The 24,151-nt window shown below is 39.5% G+C and overlaps 2 protein-coding genes across 8 annotated transcripts in view; one reads left to right on the top strand and one right to left on the bottom strand.

Annotated features, from left to right (window-relative positions):
• The window catches only part of xrcc4 (X-ray repair complementing defective repair in Chinese hamster cells 4), an 88,685-nt gene extending 81,181 nt beyond the window's left edge, over positions 1-7,504 (bottom strand). Inside the window, exon 1 of one of the 7 annotated variants that reach the window (XM_053241203.1) lies at positions 7,212-7,476. The gene's annotated coding sequence lies outside the window, so the exon portion shown is untranslated. Of the gene's footprint in view, positions 1-7,211 lie in introns of all 7 variants that reach the window. The other 6 variants (XM_026943734.3, XM_026943731.3, XM_026943732.3 and 3 more) reach the window with 6 other exon arrangements.
• tmem167a (transmembrane protein 167A) lies at positions 6,723-17,017 on the top strand. Its single transcript, XM_026943735.2, has 5 exons — positions 6,723-7,160; positions 7,429-7,497; positions 16,444-16,553; positions 16,771-16,805; positions 16,916-17,017. The coding sequence occupies exons 1-5, from the start codon at positions 7,080-7,082 to the stop codon at positions 16,984-16,986; spliced, it is 366 nt and encodes a 121-aa protein (XP_026799536.1). The 5' UTR covers positions 6,723-7,079; the 3' UTR covers positions 16,987-17,017.
• Positions 17,018-24,151: the final 7,134 nt, after the last annotated feature.

Here is a 24,151-nt window from a genome sequence, read left to right on the forward strand (position 1 = left end):
AGTGTGTATGATTCAACTCATTTAGATCTACTCAAAAATAATTGGGAGACAGATTTAGGTGAACTAATTTCAGTGGAAGTCTGGCACAAAATAATACAGGGTATCTTTTCATCATCCATTTGCCTCAGACATGCTGTAATACAATTTAAAATTGTTCACCGTTTACACTGGTCTAAAGTCAGACTTTCTAAGATTAAGGCTGACATAGATCCCACATGTGATAGATGCAGGCAGGCTCCCGCAACTCTGCTACATATGTTTTGGACATGTCCAAGACTTCATATGTTCTGGACCAATATCTTTGAGACCTTCTCTGGGTTATTCGGAGAGGTGGTAGAGCCATCTCCATTTATTGCATTGTTTGGTGTGGCCCCGGAAAACATTAGTTTTAGTAAAAGGAAAATTAAAATATTGGCCTTCTGTTCCCTTCTGGCTAGGAGACTGATATTGAATAAATGGAAAGACCCTATTCCACCGACATTCAGCCACTGGATAAGGGAAGTCATGTACCATCTTAAGCTGGAGAAAATTAGGTATACAGTTAGAGGGTCTACTGGGGCATTTTATAAAATTTGGCAACCTTTCTTAACTTTTGTTGAAGAAATGAAAGCAGGCGATATGGTATTGTAAAAAAAAGGAGGTGGGGAATATTATTTATATTTACTTCATATTGTTAATTTATTATTATTATTATTTTCTTTGTTTACGGATGTCTGATCATGTATAGCACTCTTATGCTATGTCTGGTGTTTGGGGGATGGGGGAGTTCAGTTTTGTATGCCTTTGTTTTTTCTGTATAATTTGAAAACGAATAAAAAAACCTTGATCAAAACCAAACAATTTTAAACAATCAAAAATAAAGAGGTGTTCTACTGAATCAAATGCTTTATAGAAGTCCATCAAGAGAATAAAACCATCGTCTTCCATTAGATGTCCGTAATCCAGAAGATCAAACACTAAACGAATACTGTTGTGTATAGATCTCCCCTTCATAAAACCGGATAATCTTATGTAAAAACATTTTTAATCTATTAGCATATATAAGGGGTACAATTTTATAATCAGTGTTAAATAATGTGATTGGCCTAAAGTTATCTAACATTTTGGGGTCCTTATCAGGTTTGGGAATTAAAGTGAATATACCATGTTTCATAGTGGGAGGGAATGTCATATTCTCAGTTGCTTCTTTTAACATAAGCAGAAACAGCTCCTTTAGTAAGGACCAAAAGTGTTGGTCCTTAAAAAATTGGCAGTAAGGCCGTCACTCCCTGGAGATTTGTCTAGAGACAAACTACCTACTGCTTTATCCAACTCATCAGAAGTAATATCTGCATCACACAGCACTACAAATTCATCATCTATATGGGGAATCAGATCTTTAATATGATTGAAAAAGGATGTTGCATCATCCAAGGAAAAGGTTGAGGAATATAAGTTATTGTAAAAAGAGACAACTTCCTTTGTTATCAGAGCTGGATCTGTAATTATCTGGCCCTGGATCAATAAGGCTTTGATTGAAAGTCTCTCTTGCCTTCTTTTCTCTAATCGACAGAAGTATGAGGTACTTTCTCCCTCCTCAATCCATTTAGCCCTGGACCTGATAAAAGCCCCTTCAGCTTTACGAAGATAAATTTCATCAAGTTTGTTTAGAAGATTTCGTAGGTTCTGTTTATCCTTATTATTAGGTGGTGTTTTATTATAATAGATATTTATTTCTTTAATAATATTAATTTCAGATAATCTATTACTTCTATTGAGCGTTTTTCCATAATGTATTGAATATTCCCTCATTTTAAATTTAAGGAACTCCCATTTAGAAATATAGGATATAATGGATTCATCAGACATCACCTTAGAGACCATGGCCCTAGTCCCCTCATTAAATGATTGGCATTTTAATAAACTAGAATTGAATTTCCAGTACCCTTTATTCCATTGGCTAACATCAGGAGGTTTAAAACTCAACTTAATAACCTTGAAATTAACCAAAAATCTATTGTGGACTTTACTACATTGTTTGGTTTAAACCAGGAATATTGTTTAGTGTTAGGATATTTAAATCGCCAGGGATCTAATAAATTGTGAGTGCGACAAAAGTCTATTAACACAGGGTTGTAAGAACTGTGATAACACCTGGAAGGATATCTATCAAGCCATTCATCACTAACCATGTTAAAATCGCCACCCATAATTATAATTGCAGTTGGATAAATGAGTTTAAGGCTTTCAATGCCATTGGAAACATCTGAGATCAACTGACTGTTTTGAATTACATTATTAAAACCATAGACATTGACCAGAATATAGTACTGATCATCCATATTCAGGACACAAATTAGCCAGTGACCATTATTACTAAATCTAGATGTCACTAATTTACCAGGTGAGTTACAAAACAAAATAGTCACACCTGCTGATCTAGTGGACCCATGATCAAAGATAATTTTGTCTCCACACTGGTTACCCAAAATTTTTCATCTTCTTGTTCTGAGTGTGTGTCTTGCAACAAAATAAAGTGTGCTTTTTCACCATTGCAAAACAAAAATAATGATTTCCTACAATTCCATCCAATCAGTTCTTATCATCTACAAATTTAAAGTGGAAAAGGTCTTTTCAAACCTTAAACATCAAGGCCTTTGGCTTGAACATATACCTTCATATATGTTCCTAAGTAATTTTCTGTCCGTTAAAGTATCCAGCACCATCTCAGTAGTACGCCCGTTTTCCAGCATTCCTTGCTTCTTTTATCTTGGGCCACAGTGCAGCTTGGGTCTCCCTGTCAGCTTTACAGAGGTCTTCGATGAAGCTGATATGAAGATCTTTGCAGATCGCGTGATCCTTGGTCATTCTCCACAGCGCATCACGGTGTATTCTCTGAGTGAACTGAACAATGATATGCCTTGTTTTGTTTTCTTCACGTCGGCCTATTCGATGAACTGAGTCCACGATGTGATTGATGCTCGAGGACCACGATGGGGAAATTTTCACCAGTAGATCAGCAACTGCCTCACGAATCCTAAGATTCCACCGGCGTTTGTATCGCTCAAGCTCTAAGACACGTTCAATTAACTCTGCGTTGTCTTTCTTTAAAGCCGATACTTCGCGAACAGAAGATTGTAACTGAGTTTTGCAGTCTTTGATTTCTGCCGTGTTGAACTCTACTGCCTTGGCTATGTTAGTCAACATGATGGAGTTCTGCTGTAGCTGAGTGCCGAGTGTATCCACCTTATCAGTTAGCTGCTTAATTGCTTCCAAGACCGCATTCATACCTTCTTTTCCTTCTGACCCTGTATCCTTCCTTTTAGCTGTTGGTGTGTTCTTTAACGGTGAGAAAGGGTCTTTTCTTTTAAATTTCTCGGTGGAATCTTCCATCTTCGTCGCATAGTCATGACAGTCAGTAGCGTCGTTGCAGCGGGATAAAGCAAGATTCTTTTTAGTCCTCATGGTGCTCGTTCATTTTCAGTGTTTTACAATTGTCTGCTAATTGTCATTTCAAAAGGAGCAAATTTTGGTGATTGGATGGGGAATTATTTACAAAAAATTTGGGACAAGCCTGGAGAGCTCAAAACATGTAATGCACCCGATCCGCCATCTTGCCAAAAAACGCGTTAGCAAACTCGAGCAGCAACAACACTACCATGTACTCCGCCATTGTTGTGTATGTTTGTTCGCACTTGCCTTTACAATAGACACATACTGCTCATGTCTGCATACCAAACACGTACTACACGCGTGACGTCACTGTTTTCAAAGATTCCCGTATAGGGTGTTTACATGGAGACGATAACGGCGGCGTTTTCAAAAACTTGCACTTTGAAACCCATTTTCAAAAGTATGTGTTTTCAGTCCCCAAAACACTGTTGTCGTGTAAACGAACAGGCAAAACGCATAAAAAGTTACGTTTTTGGCTGAAAACGTTGTCGTGTGAATGTCCCCTGGGGGTCCATCATGCCATAAAACACATTGTGCCTCTCCCATTTGATACTCTGGTCACACTTCAAAGAGGTGCATGGGGTATAAGTAGGGTGCGAGAGTTAGAACGAAAAAGGAAGCTCTTGGGGAAGAGACCTTTACCATCTTGACTCATCTGATCTCTCTCCAATGCAATTCCATTCGCATCCTATGCTAGCCACACAGGTCCATTCATTCGTTCTATTGTAAGTTTCCAACAGAATGTAATAAGTTTTACTTATTACATGTTATTGTTGTATTATGCACTCTATAATAAACTGTGTAATTATGTTACCTCTAAAATACTCAGTAGTTCTTTTGGAGAAAGCATGGTGCTTTAATAGCGCATGATTTGTATGATTACTAGAAATAGTTTTCTACCTGAAGTTTTAATAAGTTAGACACATTTGAAAGCGACCTCTGACAAGCTAGTATAAAAAGCTAATATTTGCAAGTTTAAATAAAAACCTCTGACAAGTAAATCAGAAAGGCCTAAGCCTGTACGTCAATAGAAACCTCTGAGCTAAACAAATAATTGTTTAATAAACAAACTATATAAAAGTCTCTGGCACAGAAACATCATTTTATAGTGAAAGCTTAGTATGAAGCTGTTTACGTAATTAAATTCAACTTGAACATTAAGATTTTATGACTTTAATACCTTAACTGAAAGCTAAATAATTGGAATCAGATACTTAAGTGAATCAAATATTGGAGTCAGATATTAAGTAAAGTTCAAACATGCATTTAACCTTCGGCTGCACTGATTTCCCTCCTTGGTTATAGGAAGAAAGTAACAATTTTATACTTAGTCCTACACACTCCAGAAATTTCAGTAACAAATTGTACTTATCAGAGAACGTTCGTACAAAGGACCACACAGTGTCAACTTTAAGAAACTAGGGCTAGGTTTCTTTTCACGCTAGGGGAAATAAGCGAGATATTGTTTCATGAACTGTTAAGCATTTCTCTAATCACAGATTTTCAGTTATTTTTAAATCGTCGTCAAGTAGCTCTCTAGGGTCCATGACTAAAAAACAGAACACTGTACTGATCGTGGTTTCCATTGGGCATGTGGGATTGAGCACATGGAGTAAATGCCCGAGTATGGTTATATTGTATGGCAGCTTTTTAATGTAATGCATGTTAATTTGCTGTTTCCCTTATTATTAGGATTATTTTATGATCAAAGTGGGGTAATGGAGAATAATAATTAAATGTCAATTATAATTTCATTAATGATCATAAAGTACACCATGCATAGACAGTGTATCTCGGTCTTCCTTCCGTCAAAGATGGACCAAAAGTTCCAACCTTGACTAAATGATAAGCCACATATTGCTAGTGCCTCAGATTTCTAAATTTCTTGACACACACACACACACTCTCAGAAATAAACACGTCCTGCAGTTGGGCAGAGTAGAAGGTGGTACATTAGGTGTAACCAATGGGCATGGAGTTCTTTGTTTAAACGTAACCAATAGAGTGGGACAACATTTCGCTCATATCCTATAGAAGATGTTTATACGATCTGTCTTTGGAGCTGATCTTAGGTCAGTCTCCCCAGCCATGAGTATTACAATAAAGTAATCAGTTGATAAAGAAAAGAGGCTCTGTTTTAAGGTGAATTTCCACCACAGCTGGATATTTCCCTGGCCTGTGTCAGTCGGTAGGGGTACTGTGGCAGGTGGGGGCATGGTTTAGTGGGAGTCTGCTGCAGAAGTATGTAGGGGAATGAGCAAATTAACATGGTACACCTGTCTCTTATTTGTGAACGCTTATTTAACATGCTGTATTCTCTCATTTCTCTCTCTCTGAGCAGGGCCAGTGTATTTGTGCGTGCATGACTTGTGAACTTGGCTGAGTAGAGCAGACAGAGATGCTGGAAAGCTGCCAAGTTTCTGTTGCTGTTTCATTTTGTTTTTTGCCTTTAAATAACGTGCTGGGCACAGTCAAATAAATGCTTACCCATCATCTCACCCTGAGTTGCAATTTACCACAGATGTCTTGATTACTTTTGTGTTACAGGTTGCTCTAACTAGATTGCTCCTTTCTCACAGCTTCGAACATACAATACAATACAATACAATATTAGCTTTGTGATAGCTGCACCACTGTTACCAACTCTTTTCAAAGGAAAGTAGCTAAAAAGTCACTAGGTGATATAAGACATAAACGGCAGAAGAGAGCTGAAAGAGCACTTTCCATCACCAGCTAAATTAACAGACAAACACTTGAGGATATTGCAAAACCATTTTTAAAGGTAAGAAGTGCTACTTCATTTCCTGATACTGTGCGCTGCCATGTTGATTTGACGTCACTGCGTAAACGGGGAAGGAACTTGCGCTGCGTTCGTGGTGCCTTGTAAGTGGTAATCTGCAAGTAATAACGTAATTTCCCACCCTGGTACGTTCGATGTACGAAGTGGTTAAAAAAAAAAAAAAACATGGACGCCTCCACGAAAGCGTGTCTTTTGTTTTTGTCAGAGCACGTAAAGCACATAAAAAGCTATTTGAAGAGCCCTTTTACAGTTACAGGCTTGACTGCTGGTTACTGATAGTGTTCTACTTTAGTGAACTTCTAACATTCTTGAACATTATGGACTGAAATTGCAGTACAGCAACACAATACGAGTATAACGAGTAGTTTAGCAATAAGCTAGCCAGCGGACAATAGAGAGTAGGTTAAATAAGCTAAAATAACGTTAGTGATAACTAATATCTCAAAACAGCGATTAGTATGCTCAGTGTTATGGATGTAACTAACTACTGTTGTCTGTATATTAAGTGATCTAAAGTTCAATGCTGTCATAAACTCATGTAAATTTAGAGAAGGGGTAGTATACACATTTCCCAGTGTGCACGGGCATGCTTATTTGTTGTCACTCCGTAAACGGGGAAAGAACTGGAGTTGAAAAGACTACGAAGTTGACGCGTAAGATTTTCAGGTTGAGGGGCGTCTTTTTCGGCTTGTCCTGGTTGGGAATTACAAGTTGCGACCTCGAGTCGAAAGCAGCATTATATTACACGTTACTGACATACGATAAAATGTTAAGGTTAAAATAGTTCTAAATTATAAATCTTCCCCCATATTGGTAACCCGCAGCATTAAAAAAAAAGTCATAAGTAATGAACCCTCCTCATATTTTGCTACTTGTGAATCAGGAACTGTTTCGTTTGGTGAACGAATCGTACCGCGTTTTTGCTCACGTAAGCGTTAGACCAAATTTACCGTGTGGAATTTAAGCCGTAATGACTTACCTGCTAAATGGCTCGATGGCAAAGTGATTCGAATTAATTTTCAAATGGAGCGTAAAAATACAATAAGCGAATTACTGTATTCTGCTGTTCAAGTTATACTCCAACTCGTGACAGAATTATAATTGTATTATGTATCGGTCAAATGTACGTTTCTAAGTTAACTGGTTAACTAGCTACTCATATCGCATTTTTTGTGAATTTTCTATGCGCCCGACAGGTACCTGTAGTTTCGCCATTTCCTCCATACACAGGAAGTGTGAGGTGGCTGGTTAACGCTATCAGAATGGTAAGGCATTCGTTGTTTTGTTTTGTTTTGTTTTTTCAAAAGGATTCCTTCTTTCTTTTTTTCTTTTCTCTATTTAAAGTGTTAGTTGGAAGAATATCGTTGCCTTTACAGTTCTTAAAAGCTAATTTAAATCATAGTTCTATTAATATAGCTGATGGCAAAACAGACTAAACAACGTGACCGTTAACGTTGACTTCGATTTAAAATTTGCTAGCTAGCCCAATGTGGCTAAATAGATTAAAAGTATAGTACATTTGTCAGGGGCATATTTATTGTTAGGTTTGGGTGTATTTAGCAGACATTTGAGGTATTTATATTTTCGATTTAGGGCAATTAGCAGTCAGCGGGCAATTATATTTGGACTTTTGGGCAATTTCAGGTTAGCTGGGCATTTATTTTTGGGTTTTGTGAAAATTAGCAGGCATGGTGGTATTTGGGCATGTAGGTGACAAAGGATTCGTTTTGAGGATAAATGGATGACAAAGTGTAGCGCACACACCTGCATGGTGTACATGAGTTTGGACCTTTGTAATGTCATGGAAATCATCACTGACAAAAAGTCTGTTTGTGTAGTTTTAATGGGTGTCTATGACAAAACTTTAAACTTAAATATTTTAAAACTAAATATTATGAAAACCAAAAATACATAGCACACCTCTTGTGACAGAGCTTCAAAACGCAGCTTCAGCAGGTCAGTACGTTAAGCGGCTTAGGCTGTACTAGTTTGCCGAAATGTGTCGAAGAATAAGTAGTAGTAGTATCAGGAATAACAATCAAGCACTGTAAATATGACAAATATTTCAAGCACTGTAAATATAGCTGCAAGCAGCAGTTTAGGGGGTCAAGCACTTTGTGTCCCCCCTTAGCAACGGAGGTAGACCAGAAGTCATTGAGAGTGCTCTGCATTTAACCCATCCAAGTGCACACACACCCGGAGCAGTGGGCAGCCTTTTTTGCTGTGGCGCTCGGGGAGCAGTTGGGGGTTCGGTGCCTTGCTCAAGGGTCTCACCTCAGTCGTGGTATTGAGGGTGGGAGAGAACACTGGTCATTCACTCCCCCCGCCTACAATCCCTGCCAGACCCGAGACTCGAACCCACAACCTTCAGGTTCACCTTCGGGTTGCAAGTCCGACTCTCTATCCATTAGGCCACGACTGCCCCACAGGCCCCACAGGCCCCACAGGCCCCACAGGCCCCACAGGTTTACTAATTTGTGCATTAGTGCTTCTGTGATGGTCTTTTTCCTTTGCTTTATCTTTGCTACTGTATTAAATAAGAATCTAGGATTATCTTCTATTAGGGTGGAGAGATATGCTGATCTAGTAGCAGTAAGAGCCTTTCTATAGCTAAGAAGACTCTCCTTCCATGCAGTTTGGAATACTACCAATTTAGTTTGATACCATTTATTGTATGTTCTAACTTTCAGGTGGTCTGTTTAAGGTGCAAATATGATCAATAAAACAGGATACTAGTTTGTTCTCTCTGATTAGTGGGCCTAGAACAGTGACTCTAAGCATTCACTCACCTGATTGAGTTCTGTGGGGTCAGAGGTCAAGATTTTCAGCAAAACGGTGTGCAGTAGCTAACATGAGTGTGTGCTTGATGAAGTAGTGTGTTGAAGTGCATACTGTATATTATGAATAAAACCCATTTTAAATGAAATGAGGTGGTGACCTGTTCAGTGGAACTTCACCTTTAAGACATACACCTTTTTTCAAATGATCTTTATCAAATGAGTGTTTTGTTGCAGTACTCTTGGCTCAGGAGTCTGACCAATACCTCAGATCATCTCCAACGACAGATGATATAAACGACTCATATATAGGACATGAGTGAGATGTTGCCCCACTCTATTGGTTACATTCAAACAAAGAATTTTGCCCATTGGTTATACCTAACCAATGTACCATTTAACCCTATGGATGTTCCAAATAAGCCCAACTTGCTGCAGCCATGGGCAGAACACAGATACAGTAGAGACAGGTGCAAAACAAAGGTGAGTTTATTTTCTTAGGGTGAGGGGATAGTGGCAGGGTGGCGGTGTAGGTGGTGTGAGCGGAGGTGCTAGGGAGGCGCATCTCAGTGGGCTTCATGGGCCAGGCGTAGTGGCCTGGGCTGGCAGGTGGTGGTGACGAGATCTGGTGGCGCTCCCTTGGGTGCTGGGGAAAATAGCCCTCGGCATGATGCAGGAGGTGAGCTTGGCTGTTGTCACTGTCATCGACGGAGAGACAGAAAGCAGACAACATCAGATGAGAGACGGCTTACCCTGCTCTATTGGCTTCTCTGTGAGGGTGAGGAGCTGCCGCAGTCCTTACTGGCCACCAGCTGTGCTCAAATTCTCCACTTGTTCACTCTACAAAACAGTGGTGCTGAAAAGGCACTGTGCCCCAGAAAATCAGATTTATAAAATTTTACATACACACACCTGCACTCTGTTTCCACTTTATAAATCAGTGTTCTTGAAAATATGCATAGGTAAAAAAAAAAAAAAAAAGCCTCTTCTCCTGCCGGTTACCGCCCACAAATATCTATAAATGGTTTACGCTCATCTGGTGGGTAGAGATGTGCATTGATTAATCAGGTTGGATAGGGGAGCACATTCTGGTGTGCCTTGTTGTACAGCACAGCACATGCCCTCTAAATCACCTACCTGTCGCATACAGACAACACCATCACCTGATAAGGAGGCCAGTGGTGCGGTCTGAAGCGCGCCCCCGCAGGAGAGCGCATCATTATAGTGTATCTCCTCTGCGTTATGTGGGTTTTGAAAAAGACGACTTGTTCATTTATAGAATTAAATTGCTTTCAGTTGACAGAACTCTGACTAGGCACCCTTATAATAACATGAGTCATTTGCTCTGATTACATTCGGGAAACCAGACATTGCTGCAAATTGAGCTTTGATTACGGTGTTGACTCACCGTGTACGGAACTCTGATGTACTAACTTGTCAATTTAATTATGCCAACCAGTATGGCTGACATGATTAAGGAGCTTAAGAATGGGATATTCCCAACCCATCTAAGGGTTGTTAAGACCTGTAAGTGGACAGGTATTGCACATTAGTCTCTCTAAACTTGGGACCAACTCAGAACATAATTGAAATAATAAATATCAATACATAGAAATAGCCTAACTAACCAGTATACACAAATAAATAAATAAACTCATAAAAATGCTGTTATGCTTTAATGCTTTACATGTCCAAGTAGTCTTTATGCAGTTATTATGGATAATTTGACATGAAGTATAAAGTGTGAGTGTGGCGATTTGCACATTTAGCTGTAATTCTCTACTTATCCACAGAGAGTCGCAAATTCCCACTGTTTCTAAAATGTTGCGGCTGGATCTAAGCATGAGTCAAAGCTTCTGTAAATACGCGTACGCACTCTTTATAAACAAGGCCCCTGAACCCTAACCATCACCTTCTAATCAATCCATTCATTCCAATCATTCCAACAGTCCAACTCCAGTCGATCCAACAATATTTTCCACAAACTTTATTCAGTTTGTTTTTTAAGATTAGGTTTTACTGTCATTGTGCAGAGTACAGGTACAGAGCTAATGAAATGCAGTTTTTCACATATCCCAGCTTGCTAGTGGGTAGCTCGACAGTGCTGGGGCTTGAACCACTGACCTGCTGAGCTGTAACCGTAGAATAAACTAGTCGAATGCTGTGCGCTGTGTAACACAGACTTTCGCTTAGATAAAGTTCAGCAGTTGCAGAGAATTAACCTTCTTTCCTCCTCATCATCTACCTTTTTTTCTCAAAGGTAAAAAGTAAATGGCGTTTGGGCCTCTATCAAGAAACATCTGACACACATGACACAACTTCCATCATTAGGTAGCATAGGGCTCATGCGATACTGCAGATTGCAATACAGCATAATAAAGAGGAAGAAGGAAGATCAGGTTATTTGGCCATTGCACTCCTGCATTACAGACTCTTATTTCCCATTTTTGTTAATTTGAGCTCCCTTTATGTTCAGCAAATCACAACAAATCGCAACTGTCTGACAGTCTCATTTCCCTCTCTATAGCTGAGCTTAAGCAGGTCTTCTATGCCTATCCTTTGGTCTTCACTCTCACCGTCAGCTACTTCCTGTCCACTCCATATTTTCTAGCAAGGGCAGAAAAGTTTATTTTAATAATTTTTTTTATTATGTAAAGGTAACATGATTCTACTGTTTTTTGACAGCTACTATAATTTGTCTGTTTCATTATCATCTCTTTCAATGCAAGTTAAAAACGATGCACATTAAGTGATGTTAAAATGTAGGCTTATTCAGACATCTTATGTGTAACCACTAATTGTATACAAGCTTTGCTCATATAAGCTAAAGTAATAAAATTAAAAATGGTGTGATCAATCACCTTTAGGCAACAGTACAATTAAAACTGAAGTTCCAAAAGGAAGAGCATTTCATTTAAACAATTAAAGCTCAATTAAAGTGGGCTTTAAAATGAACAAACTGGGCTTAAATGGGACTGCTATGATAATTAGGGAAAAAGTTATACTACTACTTTCTCTGTGAAAGTTGTGTTTAAAAAAAAACATTTCTAGTGCACAACTAAAACATAGTAGCTATATATATATATCTGTCACGATATTAGATTTTTCACACATTTTTCACATATCGATATATCGCGATATCTATAGAAACCTTTGGGGAAAAAACTTTATCAGTCAAATTATTTTTTTACTTTATTTAGTTTTTCTTTTTTACCCATGCAACGGACTTAAGGATACAGATAAATAGGGCACATGCATTTTCACTTCTTACATTCTCAATCTATGGCAAATTTTTGTGAAGGAAGACAAGCATGTTAAGTTCCTCTGGTTTCAAACTGGAGCGAAACACTGTCTGAATGTTTCCTGAATCACCCTTTATTTAAATATAAATACACAGAAAACCGCTGTTAACAGGTTAATGTAACATTTCCCATTCCATGATTAGAATAAAATAAAATAAAATAAAATAAAATAATCGCAATTTACTCTCTGTAAAATGGCATAATCCGCAGGGTGATGGACACGGAGGTGGGTAAAAAGGTTGGTGGTGTTGCCCCCCTTCGCACTGACTGTAGCCCGACAGATTCTGCAGATTAGGTTGTCTAAGGAGCTGTTTTCTTTGAAGCTGAAAAGCTCCCATACTGGCGAGCTTACTTTTTTTTGGGTGTGGACAAAGCCTCTCACTCTCCCCCTCGGACGTCATGATTCTTCTCGGAGTAGCTGCATGCGCTGCGTCGTCTTCTTGTTTGACAGGTGTCAGCGTTAAGGCGCAATACTGACACCTGGGAGGTCAACCAGGTACTGGCGCTGGAGAATTTACGTGTCGTGTTATCATAAGAGTCCTGTTCATTTAAAATATTGTGGTTATCGCCAATAACGGTATATTGTCACACCCTAAAATAACACGTTGTCGAAATTTCATGCTTTGAATATCACGGTTATCGTCAATACCAGTATATTGCGACACCCCTTTTATATATATGTATATAATATAATATAATATAATATATATTATATACTATATAAAATATAGTATATAATATATAATACATCAGGTAGCACTATAATCCACCTGAAAAAAATGCTGATTAATTAAACTATTTATTTAAATCATATAGATTATAGTTTATCCCCAAGTAAAGTTATCTATCTTTACTTGGGGATAAACTATAATCTATACGATTTAAATGACCTCCCAGGAAGACATTAGAAAATGTGCTCCATGCATGCTTAACATGCTTGATGCTTTGACGGTATACTACATTACTGACCATGCTGTGCAGTGTCTTTGCTAACATGGGGACCTCAGTTTTGAAGGTAGCTCAGTGGTTAAGGCGCTGGGTTAGTGATCAGAGGGTCAGGAGTTCAAGCCCCAGTACCACCAAGCTACCACTGTTGGGTAACAGGACAAGGGAATGAAACAATAGACATATGTTTTCATTTATTGGTCCACAGATCAGTGTAGCCCTGCATGGACTACATTGCACAATGCACTGTGAAGAGGGCAGCAAATCTCTTCTGGCTCTCAAAAAAAGATCATTTAACTAATTTTAAGAATATTGTAAAACATATACATTTATTGCATGTGTTTTCACCATTCATGATCATTCACTATTGTTATTAAAAGAATATCTTCTCGGAAAATACAGGCAATTAGATCTACAATTCGATCCGAAATAGCACAGTGCTAGTGGCAGCCTATTACAGCAGTTCCCGTCTCGAGAGGCGTTATATCTTACATTACGTTGTATCTTATAGTACCTATAGTAGTTTTTTCTACTTACATATCTGCCACTTTTCATTTCTTTAGCTTTTCTTTTTCTTACTTTCTAAGTTTCAGTCGGTTTAGGCACATAGATTGTTTTTTAATTTATTTATTATGCACTCTACGCTCGGAATGGAGAACCACGGGGAGAGAGAAGGTTGCTTCACGTACACATCAGCTGCTGGTGCTTCAAAGATCTGCACCGCACACTGCGGAATGTAGTTCAATATTCCTGAAGAGCTGCTGAGACCGTACAGGGGAGTTTACATAATATTTAAGTATTTACCACAGAAATAGCTGAAAATAGACAAAAATGTACATTTCTGGGTGCCTGCTAAATAGCAAAGGGTTTTTTTGTTACTTCAAGGTCACCAGTCAGTTCTCTAAGTTGATGTGTTGGAAGCAGGAAAAATGGGCAACCATAAGGATCTGAGTGACTTTGACCAGTTCAGAGGTTTTGTGGACTCCATGCATCGATGGGTCAGAGCTGTTTTGGCAGCACAAGGGGGACCTTCACAATATTAGGCAGGTGATTTTAATGTTATGGCTGATTGGAGTGGGTGTGTGTGTGGGTGTGTGTGGGTGTGTGTGTGTATACAGTCAGGTCTGGAAGTATTTGGACAATGATGGAGTTTTTGTGATTTTGTGATTTTGCCTGGTCAATTAATTTGTGGACTCCACAAAGACCTCTCAAGGTGTGCTGTGGTATCTGGCACGAAAGACGTTAGCATCAAAGCTTTTAAGTCCTGTAAGTTGCGAGGTGGGGCCTCTGTGGATTGGACTTGTTTGTCCAGCACATTCCACAAATGCTCGATCAGATTGAGATCTGGGGAATTTGGAGGCGAAGTCAACACCTTGAACTCTGTCATGTTCCTCAAACCGTTCCTGAAAAATTTTTGCATTGTGGCAGGGCGCATTATCCTTATCCGCATTATCGCAGTGGCCTTTGCCATGAAGGGGTGTACTTGATCTGCAACAATGTTTAGGTAGGTGGTACGTGTCAAAGTAACCATCCACATGAATGCCAGGACCCAATGTTTCCCAGCAGAACATTGCCCAGAGCATCACACTGCCTCCCCCGGCTTGCCTTCTTCCCATAATGCATCCTGGTGCCATCTCTTCCCCAGGTAAGCAATGCAAACGCACCCAGCCATCCACATGATGTAAAAGAAAACATGAATAATCAAACCTGGCCACCTTCTTCCGTTGCTCCATGGTCCAGTTCTGATGCTTACGTGCCCATTGTTGGTGCTTTCAGTGGTGGACAGGGGTCAGCATGGGCACTCTGAACGGTCTGCAGCTACGCAGCCCCATACGAAGCATCCTGTGCTGCAATGTTTGTTCTGACATCTTTCTATCATAGCTAGTATTAAGTTTTTCAGCAATTTGTGCTACAGTAGCTTTTCTGTGAGATAGGACCAGACGGGCTACCCTTTACTCCCCACGCGCATCAGTGAGCCTGGAGGCCCATGACCCTGTCGCCGGTTCACTGGTTGTCCTCGCTTGGACCACTTTTGGTAGGTACTAACCACTTCATGCTGGGAACACCCCACAAGACCTACCGTTTTGGAGATCCTCTAACCCAGTCATCTAGCCATCACAGTTTGGCCCTTGTCAAAGTTGCACCAATCCTTATGCTTGCCCATTTTTCCTGCTTCCAACACATAAACTTCGAGAACTGACTGTTCAATTGCTGCCTAATATATCCCACCCCTTGACAGGTGCCATTGTAATGAGATAATGTTATACACTTCACCTGTCCTTGTATATACAGTACTGCGCAAAAGTCTTAGGCACATGCAAAGAAATGCTGTAAGAGCAAAGATGCCTTCAAAAATAATGAAATTAAATGTTTCTACAATACCATTTAAAATACCATAAAGAGCAGTAAACAGTAATAAATTTAACAGTCAATATTTGGTGTGACGATCCTTCGCTTTAAAAAATATATAGTAATCTCAGGTACAATTTGTTAACAAGTTGTTTCCTTACAGTTTTATAAGGAAATTAGCTGTAAGTTTGACTGAGCGTCTTGCAGAACCAGCCACAGTTCTTCTGGAGACTTTGATTGTTGCACTTGCTTCTTATTTTTTGCAGCAAAACCCAACAGCCTTCATTATGTTTTTTGTCTGAAAAGAGGTGTCTTATGTAATATGCTGCCTTCTGTACTGACATACAAACATTTTTCTGTAACATTTCTTCTGGAGATGTTCTTCTGGAGACTTTGACTGTCACACTTGCTTCTTATTTTTGCAGCAAAACCCAACAGCCTTCATTATGTTTTTTGTCTGAATAGTGGTCTCTTATGTAATATGCTGCTTAGAACAAGGCTATTTCAAAATATATATATATATTGAAATAGCCTTGTTCTATTGGCAGGTAATTTTGCTCATTTTTAACATTTATTTGCTAACAGAATAAATTTTAGAACTTCAAATTAATTTGAAAAATGTCTAGAAATAAGTTAAATAACCTTATATTTTGTTTATGGTAGTCTTATAATAGCAAATACTACATACATTAGCTAAATTGCCATAGATTACTTTTATTCATTTGTGTAAATGAATAACCATTATTGCCTGCCTATTGTTTCATGAGAAATATAGTTAGGTAAGAATGTTGTTAAACATGTCATTGCCATATAATCATGTCTCTCTAATTTCTTGCAGTCTGCCATATTCAATTTCCAGAGTCTACTCACTGTCATCTTGCTGCTTATCTGCACTTGTGCATACATACGAGCCCTAGCACCAAGTCTGCTTGATAAGAACAAAACAGGGTATGTATCTGGAGTCTTTACTCCAAGGTTGTTAATCCATCTTACAATAAGTATTCTCAGTTCTGACACTACCTATCTGGCAGAAAATATTTTAAAATATTTATATTTTGCCTTTTGAAACACTTTTCACTGAAGTTTTACTGGTGTGTGTGTGGAGGCAGGGTGCAGCGTGTGTTCGTTTCTTGCCCCAATAAAAAAAAAAAACACTTTTTCACAGGTTTCTTGGAATATTCTGGAAATGTGCAAGAATAGGTATGTTTTTTTGCTACATGACAGAGAGAGAGCATGGCCTATGATAGTTAAGAATTGTGATTAAACTATGTATTATATTTTTTTATTTTATATCTTCCATTATGTTTCAGGTGAACGAAAAAGTCCTTATGTGGCCTGTTGCTGCATCATCATGGCTTTCACCATTTTATTTTCAGAGTAGCTGCAGTCTGAATAAAACTTTTGAATTGTAACCTTTCAATTCAATTCAATTCAATTTTATTTGTATAGCGCTTTTAACAATGGACATTGTCACAAAGCAGCTTTACAGAAATAAATGGATTCACAAAAATATATTGTAAATATTTAAATTTATCACTGTGAATTTATCCCTAATGAGCAAGCCAGTGGCGACGGTGGCAAGGAAAAACTCCCCGAGATGATATGAGGAAGAAACCTTGAGAGGAACCAGGCTCTTTTTAGATTGTTTGTTCTGTTTAGCACAGTATTTATGCATTTTCTGGTAAATGTACCTGTTTGAATCCATTCAGCTATGTACCACACACAGAAAATACCATTACATAACCAAAACCTTCTCATCAGAACCATCATGTATTTTTGATGTATGTGAGGATGTCTATACATTATATCCTGTTATACACTGTTAGTGAAGAAGTAATCAATGTTGTTTCAAGGAATGGTAACCATTAATTAAACTGTTAATTAAAACCATTAAAGATTGAAAAGGCTACAGTAACTCAGATAACCACTCTGTACAATTGTGGTGAGCAGAAAAGCATCTCAGATGTGTCAACAGTCCAGGCTGGTGGAGGTGGTGTAATGGTGTGGGGAATGTTTTCTTGGCACACGTTGGGCCCATTAATACCAATCAGTCATCACCTGAATGTTACCGCCTATTTGAGTACTGTTGTTGACCGTGTGCATCCCTTCATGGCAACAATTTACCCATCTTCTAATGGCTACTTCCAGCATAATAATGTCACAAAGCAAAAGTCATCTCAAACTGGTTTCATTAACATGGCAGTGAATTCAGTGTTCTTCAATGGCCTTCCCAGTCACTGGACCTGCATCCAATAGAACACCTTTGGGATGTGGTAGAATGGGACCTTCAAGGCATGAAACTGTACCTGAAAAATCTGCAGGAATTGTGTGAGGCCATTATGTCAACATCTTGTGGAATCCATGTCAGAAGGAACTGAGACTGTTTTGAGAGCAAAGGGGAGCCCTACCCGGTTTTAGTAGTGTCCTAATAAAGTGTTTAGTGAGTGTACATCAGAGATGTTCACAAATAATAAAATGCAAGTCCAAGACAAGTCTCGAGTCTTTATCCTAAAGTCCAAGTCTTTAAGTCAAGTCCTAAGGGTATAGCAATGATAACGAACAGTAGTGTTTACAGAAAAGGAAAAAAAAAAAAACACGAGATCAACAGTTGTGTGCAAGTTGCAACTATATTTTTAGAAATATTATAACACTTCTTTTCGTAAATGAAAAGGCCGAAAATATTTTTTAAAAATGCCACTTGAGACATTAAAAACTCATTTGTTTTGATACTACACATTTTTTCACTTATAAAGGACCATTAAAGTCCAACATCACAACCTCTGTTGGGTTTTGAAATCTTCTAAAACTTTGTCTCCAAAAAAAAGAAAAGAAACTCAGAAGACATTGGGTTCCACTCCTGTCAGCCAAGAACAGGAATCTAAGGATACAGTGGGCACAGGATCACCTAAACAATCACCTAGGCAATTTTTTTTCTAATCTTCAACAGTCCCGCTTTAGTGGGTCTGTGCCCACTGTAGCCTCAGTTTCCTGTTCTTGGCTGACGGAAGTGGAACCTGATGTGGTCTTCTGTTGTAAAAGGTTTGATGTTTTGTGTGTTCTGAGATCCTTTTTTGTTCACCACAGTTTTCCACACACCTCCTCCACACACAGAATGTTTTTTTGCCCTATTCTGTGTAAACTCTAGAGACTGTTCTGTGTGGAGTTCCCAGGAGATCAGCAGTTTATGAAATACTCAAACCAGCCCATCTAGCACTAAGAACCATGCCACAGAGTCAGAGATCTATGTTTGATATATATATATATATATATATATCAATGTGTAACTCAAATAAGCAGAAAAGCATCTCAGAATGCACAACACATCAAACCCTGAGGTGGATGGGCTACAACAGCAGAAGGCCATATCAGGTTCCACTCCTGTCAGCCAAGAACAAAAATCTGAGGCTATTAGACACAGACTCACCCAATCTGAGGCTATTAGACACAGACTCACCCAAACTGGACAGTTGAAGACTGGAAAAAGACCAGGTGATTTTTGTATAATCTTCAACTGTCCAGTTTGGTGAGCCTGTGCACATGATAGCCTCAGATTCCTGTCCTTGTGCATGCTGAGTCTGTGCAGTCTGTGTCAGCTCAAGTGCACCTTATAAAAAAAACATATATATATATATATATATATATATATATATATATATATATATATATATATATACAGTCAATTCTTTGTGGCATGGATTCCATAAGATGTTGGAAACATTCGTTTGAGATTCTGGTCCATGCTGACGTGATTGCATCACGCAGTTCTTGCAGATTTTTCAGGTACACTTTCATGCTCCGAATCTCCCATTCTACCACAAAGGTGTTCTATTGGATTCAGATTCGCTGACTGGTAAGGCCACTGAAGAACATTGAATCAATTTCAGATGGCTTTTGCTTTGTGACGTGGTGCATTATCATGCTGGAAGTAGCCGTTACAAAATGCGTAAATTGTGTCCAGGAAGGGATGCACATGGTCAGCAAAAATACTCAAACTGGCTTTGGCATTTGAGCAATGATTGATTGGTATTTACGGGCCATTAAAATGTGCCAAGGAAACATTCCCCACACCATTACACTACCTCCACCAGCCTGGACTGTTAACACAAGGCAGTTTGGGCCATTCTCTGTTGATCTCTCTCATCAATAAGGCATTTCCATCTGCAGAACTGCTATTCTGAGTAAACTCTAGAGACCATTGTGTGTGAAAATCCCAGGAGATTATCAGTTATAGAAATACTCAAACCAGCCCATCTGACACCAACAATCATGCCATGGTCAAAATCACTGAAATCACATTTTCCCCCCAATTTGATGGTTGATGTGAAGGTTACCCAAAGCTGCTGGCCCATATCTGCGGTGTTGGAATGGCCAAGTCAAAGTCCAGACCTCAATCACTGTTGGGATCTTAAGCGAGCTGTGCATAAACGAATCCCCACAAACATCAATGAACTGAAGCAATGTTGTAAAGAAGACTGGGCCAAAATTTCCAAAAAAATAAATGATATCAGAGACAGATAAACTCCTACAGAAAACATTTATTGCAAGTTATTGTTGTTAAAGGTGGTTCTAGATGTTACTGAATTATAGGATATGCTTATTTTTTCCCACCTGGGTTCTGAATGTTGGTTTACTTTTTGGGGAAAAATGACTACTAAATGACTACAGTGTAACAGCACATGAAAAGAATAGATTAGATTAGATGAGATTCAATGTTATTGTCAGAGTATAAGTACAGAGCCAATGAAATGCAGTTGGCATCTAACCAGAAGTGCAAATAGCAATATATATATATATATATATATATATATATATATATATATATATATATATATATATAAATATATGTTTTATATTTAACAAAGTAGCTACATTTAGCTTTGATGACAGCTTGGCACACTCATGGCATTCTCTCATCAGATTCACGAGGTAGTCACCTGGAATGGTTTTCTGGAATGTCCTTGTCAAGAGTTAATTTGTGACATTTCTTGCCTTCTTAATGTGCTTTAGACCATCAGTTGTCTTGTGCAGAGGAAATGTGGGTACTGAGTCAATAGCCTTGTTAGTGCTATTACAAGTACTGTACAAATCCATATTATGGCAAGAAACACTCAGTTAAGTAAAGAGAAAAGACAGTCCATCATTACTTTAAAAAATGAAGGTCAGTCGATCCAAAAAATCTCAAGAACTTTGAATGTATCCCCAAGGGCAGTCGCCAAAACCATCAAACGCTATGATGAAACTGGCTCTCATGAGGACCGTCCCAAAAAAGGAAGACCAAGAGCTACCTCTGCTGCAGAGGATAAGTTTATTAGAATTACCAGCCTCAGAAACCGCAGATTTACAGCACCTCAGATTACAGCCCACATAAATGCTTCTCGGAGTTCAAGTGGCAGACATATTTCAACATCCACTGTTCAGAGGAGACTGTGTGAGTCAGGGCCTTCATGGTCAAATTGCGGCAAAGAAACCATTACTTCGGAAGAACAACAAGCAAAAGAGACTTGCTTGGGCCAAGAAATGGACATTAGATCAGTGGAGAACTGTCCTTTGGTCTGATAAGTCCAAATTTGAAATTTTTGGTTTCCAAAAGGACAATGACCCCAAACACAACTCTAGGTTATGTAAGAGCTATTTGTCCAAGAAGGAGAGTGATGGAGTGCTGCATGACCTGGCCTCCACAATCACCTGATCTAAATCCAATTGAGATGGTTTGGGATGAGTTGGACCGGAGAGTGAAGGAAAAGCAGCCAACAAGTACTCAACACCTCTGGGAACTCCTTTAAGATTGTTGAAAAACCATTTCAGGTGACTACCTCATGAGGCTGACTGAGAGAATACCAAAAGTTTGCAAAGCTGTCATCAAAGCAAAAGGTGGCTACTTTGAAGAATCGAAAATATAAAACATATTCTGGGTTATTTAACACCTTTTTTGTTTACTACATAATTCCATACGTGTTCTTTCATAGCTTGTATGTCTTCAGTATTAATATACAATATTGAAAACAATAAAAATAAAGAAAAAACAGTGAATAAGAAGGTGTGTCCAAACTTTGGACTGGTACTGTATGTGCAAGGTATGAGGTACAGAAAAGAGACCAGCTCAGTGCAAATGACAAGGTGTACCAGGTGCATTGTACAGAGAAATGAGGTGTATATATCTGGTGACCATTATTTCATTTATGCCATTTGGCAGACGCCCTTACCCAGGGCGACTTACAATTATCTCATTTATACAACTGAGCAATTGAGGGTTAAGGGTCTTGCTCAAGGGCCCAGCAGTAGCAGTATGAACTCTCAACCTTCCAATCAGAAGTCCATCTTAACCACTGAGCTACCACTGCCCCTCTGCCACCATTAGGTGACCATACTGATAGCATCAGCAAGTTACAATGGTAGTGCAAATGACAAGAATCAAATGGTATTTAAGAGTGCAAACAGCATGAATATTGAACAGTACAGTTTTTTTTTTTACATGGGTCAGAATGGGGTGTACAGTTCAGTGTCTGAGAACAGGATGAGGTAATAATGGTCATGTACCTGAGTTCAGAATTCAGAAGGCTGACAGATGATGGGAAGAAACTGTTCCTGAGTCCTGAGTGAAATGTAGCGTTTCCCAGATGGTAGAGGAGTAAACAGACCATGGTTGGGGTGAGAGGTGTCTTTGATTATACTTCTCACCCTATGTAGGCAGCGTATGTGATGATTGTCTTTGATGGAAGGTAGCTGGACACCAGTGATGTATTGGGCAGATTTCACCACCCGCTAGAGGGTCTTCTGATCTGAGACAGTGCAATTTGCCGTACCACACTGTGATGCAGTTTGTTAAGATGTTTTCAGTAGTGCAGCGGTAAAAGTTCAGTTGGATCTGGGGGGATAAGTGAGCTTTCCTTAGTTTCCTAAGGAAGTAAAGACGCTGTTGGGTAGGTAGAGTTGTTGAGTGCCCAGGAAAGATCCTCAGTCAAGTCAAGTGGAGTTTATTGTCATTTCAACCATATACAGCCAGTTAGTACATAGTGAAACGAAACAACGTTTCTCCAGGACCAAGGTGCTACATAGACAAACACAGAACAACACAGAACTACAAGGGACTACATAATTTATACATAAAGTGCACAAGTGCAAACATGTGCAGACAGCACAAGACAGTACAATGACTACTGTGACACCATCAGCAGAGATATCACCAGACATATCACCAGAGATATGGACACCCAGGAGCTTGAAACTGGTCTCACACTCAACCTTGACCCTGTCGATGTGGATGGGTGTGTGTATGGCCCCTCCTTGTCCTCCGGTGGTCCATAATAATCTTTTTGGTCTTCTGGGTGTTGAGTGCAAGTTTGCACGCCATGCTGCCAGTTGCTGAACCTCTTCCCTGTAGGCCGTCTCATCGTCGCCACTAATCAGGCCTACCACCGTGGTGTCATCTGCAAACTTGATTATGGAGTTATAGCCATGCACAGGTATGCAATCGTGGATGAAGAGAGAGTAGAGGATTGGGCTCAGCACACAGCCCTGTGGTACAATAGTGTTCAGAATGAGGTTGGAGGAGTTGTGGTTGTCAAGCCTAACAGACTGTAGTCTGTTAATAAGAAAGTTCAAGGTCCAATTGCAGAGGGAGGTGCTGATGAAAAAAAGATCAGTGAGCTTGGAGATCAGCTTAGATGGCATAATAAGTATTGAAGGCAGAACATAGGTCACATAGGTGTTGCTATTTTCTAGGTGAGTCAGGGCAGAGTGGAGAGCTGAGGTGATTGCATCCTGAGTTGAGCTGTTGGGTCTGTAGGTGAACTGATATGTGCCCAGTGTTTGGGGCGGGCATGTTTTCAGGGCGAGAGAGGACAAGCCTCTCAAAACGCTTGGCAATGATGGGAGTAAGAGCGACAGGGCAGAAGTCATTGAGGGTCATTGCAGCAGCATGTCCTGCCTGGGCCAAGGACAAGTTGAAAATGTTGCTGAAGACCTCAGCCAACTGATTTGCACAGGCCCTGAGCCCTTGGCCTGGTATGCCACCAGGGCCAACAGCTTTATGTGCATTTACCCTGCTCAGGGCGGAGCACACATGACTGGTGGAGAATGTGAGCAGCAGGTCATCAGGTGGGAGCTCAGGTTTGTTTGGTGGTTCTGTGTTTCCACGATCGAAACACAGAACCAAACAACCAAACCTAGGCATAGAAGGTGTTAAGATCATCTGTAATGCGACATCACTGGTTGAGGGAGTGTTGTTGGTTGGTTTATATTCTGTGAGGGCTTGGATGCCTGCCCACGTGCGTTGGGGGTCGTGGTTGTTGAAGTTGTCTTCTATCCAAAGTTTATAGTTGTGTTTAGCTGCTTTAATCCGCCTCTTCAGATTGGACCTGGATAAGCTGTAGGGTTCCCGATCGCCAGATCTGAATGCAATGTCACATGACTTCAGCAGGAGTTGGATATCCTTATTCATCTAAGGCTTCTGGTTGGGGTTATTATTATTTTACAATTATTTTATGGGTGGTTACTGTGTCTACACACTTGTCTCCTCTTGTAGGGCAAAAGATGTTTTGATAGAA

Source organism: Pangasianodon hypophthalmus, chromosome 17 (assembly GCF_027358585.1).
Source record: "Pangasianodon hypophthalmus isolate fPanHyp1 chromosome 17, fPanHyp1.pri, whole genome shotgun sequence".
In the NCBI taxonomy this organism is placed as follows: domain Eukaryota; kingdom Metazoa; phylum Chordata; class Actinopteri; order Siluriformes; family Pangasiidae; genus Pangasianodon; species Pangasianodon hypophthalmus.

What these genes read in the sequence shown, in the direction of transcription:
- tmem167a (XM_026943735.2), top strand. Translation starts at nt 7,080, where the DNA reads ATGAACCCTCCTCATATTTTGCTACTTGTGAATCAGGAACTGTTTCGT. An exon ending in CGTACCGCGTTTTTGCTCAC is followed by an intron (nt 7,161 to 7,428) that starts GTAAGCGTTAGA and finishes TGCGCCCGACAG; the next exon opens with GTACCTGTAGTTTCGCCATT. An exon ending in CTGGAAATGTGCAAGAATAG is followed by an intron (nt 16,806 to 16,915) that starts GTATGTTTTTTT and finishes ATTATGTTTCAG; the next exon opens with GTGAACGAAAAAGTCCTTAT.